The sequence below is a fragment of the Falco rusticolus genome, chromosome 5 (genome assembly GCF_015220075.1).
Source record: "Falco rusticolus isolate bFalRus1 chromosome 5, bFalRus1.pri, whole genome shotgun sequence".
Taxonomy (NCBI): domain Eukaryota; kingdom Metazoa; phylum Chordata; class Aves; order Falconiformes; family Falconidae; genus Falco; species Falco rusticolus.
Window position 1 is genome coordinate 54,030,040 of NC_051191.1, and position 2,850 is coordinate 54,032,889.

The window sequence follows — 2,850 nt, forward strand, 5'->3', positions numbered from 1 at the left end:
ACAAATGTGGATCAGAAATGGATTTATACCCAAGGCGCCGGGGTGGGTGCGGGCTTTCCAATTCTTCCGAACATGTACGTCGTTGGGATTTTTTTGGGGGGCAGTGTAATTTTTTTATTGACTGTGTAGACTTCATAGCACTGTAAAACAGGCAACATCAATCCACCGTGATATGTGACAGAGGCAGAAAAAACGGTTGGGAACCCCGCCCCTCCGTGCTGCAGTCCTCAACCAGGTCGGCTCCCTGCGCATAAAAGCCGCCGCTCCGCCCCGGTCTCGTTACACTCTCTCCCCGCGACTCAGCAGCAGCATGTCTGGCAGAGGCAAGGGCGGGAAGGGGCTCGGCAAAGGGGGCGCCAAGCGCCACCGCAAGGTGCTGCGCGACAACATCCAGGGCATCACCAAGCCGGCCATCCGGCGCCTGGCGCGGCGCGGCGGCGTGAAGCGCATCTCGGGGCTCATCTACGAGGAGACGCGCGGCGTGCTGAAGGTCTTCCTGGAGAACGTGATCCGCGACGCCGTCACCTACACCGAGCACGCCAAGCGCAAGACGGTCACGGCCATGGACGTGGTGTACGCTCTCAAGCGCCAGGGGCGCACCCTCTACGGCTTCGGCGGCTAAAAGGCCTTTCATTTCCCGGACCATCTCGAGAACCCAAAGGCTCTTTTCAGAGCCACCCATTTACTCCTTGGAAGAGCTGTGGCATTGTTTCCTTTGAAAGGACACTAGAAGCATCTACTATCCGACTTCCAAAATGCATTTAGACTGATGGCTGTGGTGTACTGCTGAAAAGCTTTGTACTTCAATAAGTGCGGTCTTAACGTTTTAATTTTAATTTCATTGGTAAAGTTGTCTTTGCTTTGTAAAAAGATGGGGGGTTTTTTGTGTAATTTTTAGTTTCCCCTGCGAATGTTGTACCCGCAAAAAAAATAATTGCAATGCTCTTTGTAAATGGACCAGTGTTATCTTTGCCTTTTATTTAGTTTTCAGCGATATAAGTGTAATTATCTTGACCATTTAATGTCTTGTACTCCAGAATTGTCATTTAACTGAGAGTAGATAATCCACCGCATGGAAGAAGGGGAAACCAATTTATGACTAAGGAAAAATACTGAAGTTGCTGTGAGATTAAGGTATTTCTGCTGTTTCTAAATAAATTTTACTACACTCAGTCTTCAGTTGCTTGCAAGTGATTTCTTGGGGTTTTTTTTCTAAAAGCTGTTTCAGGAATAAATCAAATGTAGTTTTCTAGAGTGTATATTTTGGGGAAGGGGCAGAACCATGAGCAAAGATTATGACCCTGGGAACACATTTCAAGAAAACTTGTCAAAAGAAGCCTTGTGCAAAAGTTTTTGTCATTCTTGCACCCAGAGGCTGCTCTGGCTGTGGCTTCTGAAGCATTGGTGTTCCATTTCCTTCATCACCGGAGGCTATAAAAACTACAAAAACAGTTTTTCAGGTTTATGTAAAGCTGTCGCTAGTAATTGACCACTTGCAGACAAGTGATCAATAAATTTTCGTGGTTGCTTCTGGTTTTTTTTGCAGACTAAATGAGTAGGAGTAAATTAGGTAAGACAATAATTTTGTACTCCTTTTTAAGCTTTTAACGTCACAAGTTCATTGTCCAAGTATTCTCAAAGTTGCAAACTGACTTGACTTCATGTAGAATTTCCTAGAAAAAAGAAAACAAAATGAGAAAAATAGTTCAAATTATGCATCTCGTTTGCTACATACTTGTTTAGAACTACAACCCTGCATTACAGGAATTCTTAAGCGTCTGTCTCTGGTTTTTGAAGTATCAGACTACCTTTCCCTTGCGGTTTTCAGGATAATGTGCCTGTTATGGTACAACGAGTTCTATACGGCATTGAAGACACTTTTTAATTCTTTGTAGTCAGGCCACCAAAAAACCCCCGCACAAAACAACAACCAAACGGGAAAAGAAAAGAAAAAAAAAAAAAAAGGAAAATAATTTGCGCTTTTAGGAACAACCCCTGAACTGGAGCCTCCACACGGCTCTTAATCTGTCAGGAGCCTGGAGAACAGGGAAAGCCAGAGAAGCGGAAGAGATGCGAGCGCTGCGTCTGCAATACCCGCTGCCCCAGGACTCGGACTCGCACCGCGGGAGCTGTGACTGGGCGCGGGGGCGCAGTGGGGGTGGGGGGAAGTGGGGGGGAGGGAGGCAGCGCCGAGCTCAGTTTCCTCCGGCCTAGGCTGGGATTTCCGCGGCAGCCAATGAGATCGCGCTTCTTGACGTCCAATCAGCGACGAGGCGGCTCGATATATATCCTGGCGCTGCGAGACCTGCTACAGCCGCTTCTCGCTCCTCCGGGAAGGCTTTAGTAGCTGCTGCGTAATGGCGCGCACGAAGCAGACGGCGCGTAAGTCGACGGGCGGGAAGGCGCCCCGCAAGCAGCTGGCCACCAAGGCGGCCCGCAAGAGCGCGCCGGCCACGGGCGGCGTGAAGAAGCCGCACCGCTACCGGCCCGGCACGGTGGCGCTGCGCGAGATCCGGCGCTACCAGAAGTCGACGGAGCTGCTGATCCGCAAGCTGCCCTTCCAGCGGCTGGTGCGCGAGATCGCGCAGGACTTCAAGACCGACCTGCGCTTCCAGAGCTCGGCCGTGATGGCGCTGCAGGAGGCGAGCGAGGCCTACCTGGTGGGGCTCTTCGAGGACACCAACCTGTGCGCCATCCACGCCAAGCGCGTCACCATCATGCCCAAGGACATCCAGCTGGCTCGCCGCATCCGCGGAGAGCGGGCCTGAAGGGGCTTTTGCCATAGCCCCTCCGCAGTTCTAGCAGACGAGACAGCCCACACAAACCCAAAGGCTCTTTTAAGAGCCACTC

General features: G+C 50.8%; 2 protein-coding genes across 2 annotated transcripts; both read left to right on the top strand.

Annotated features, from left to right (window-relative positions):
• The first annotated feature begins 267 nt into the window (after positions 1 to 267).
• On the top strand, positions 268 to 1,172 carry LOC119148794 (histone H4). The gene has a single exon (XM_037389354.1). The coding sequence runs from the start codon at positions 311 to 313 to the stop codon at positions 620 to 622; it is 312 nt and encodes a 103-aa protein (XP_037245251.1). The 5' UTR covers positions 268 to 310; the 3' UTR covers positions 623 to 1,172.
• A 1,154-nt stretch (positions 1,173 to 2,326) lies between these two features.
• On the top strand, positions 2,327 to 2,850 carry LOC119148778 (histone H3). Its single transcript, XM_037389337.1, has one exon. It carries the CDS (start codon positions 2,358 to 2,360, stop codon positions 2,766 to 2,768), a length of 411 nt encoding a protein of 136 aa, XP_037245234.1. The 5' UTR covers positions 2,327 to 2,357; the 3' UTR covers positions 2,769 to 2,850.

What these genes read in the sequence shown, in the direction of transcription:
- LOC119148794 (XM_037389354.1), top strand. Translation starts at nt 311, where the DNA reads ATGTCTGGCAGAGGCAAGGGCGGGAAGGGGCTCGGCAAAGGGGGCGCC.
- LOC119148778 (XM_037389337.1), top strand. Translation starts at nt 2,358, where the DNA reads ATGGCGCGCACGAAGCAGACGGCGCGTAAGTCGACGGGCGGGAAGGCG.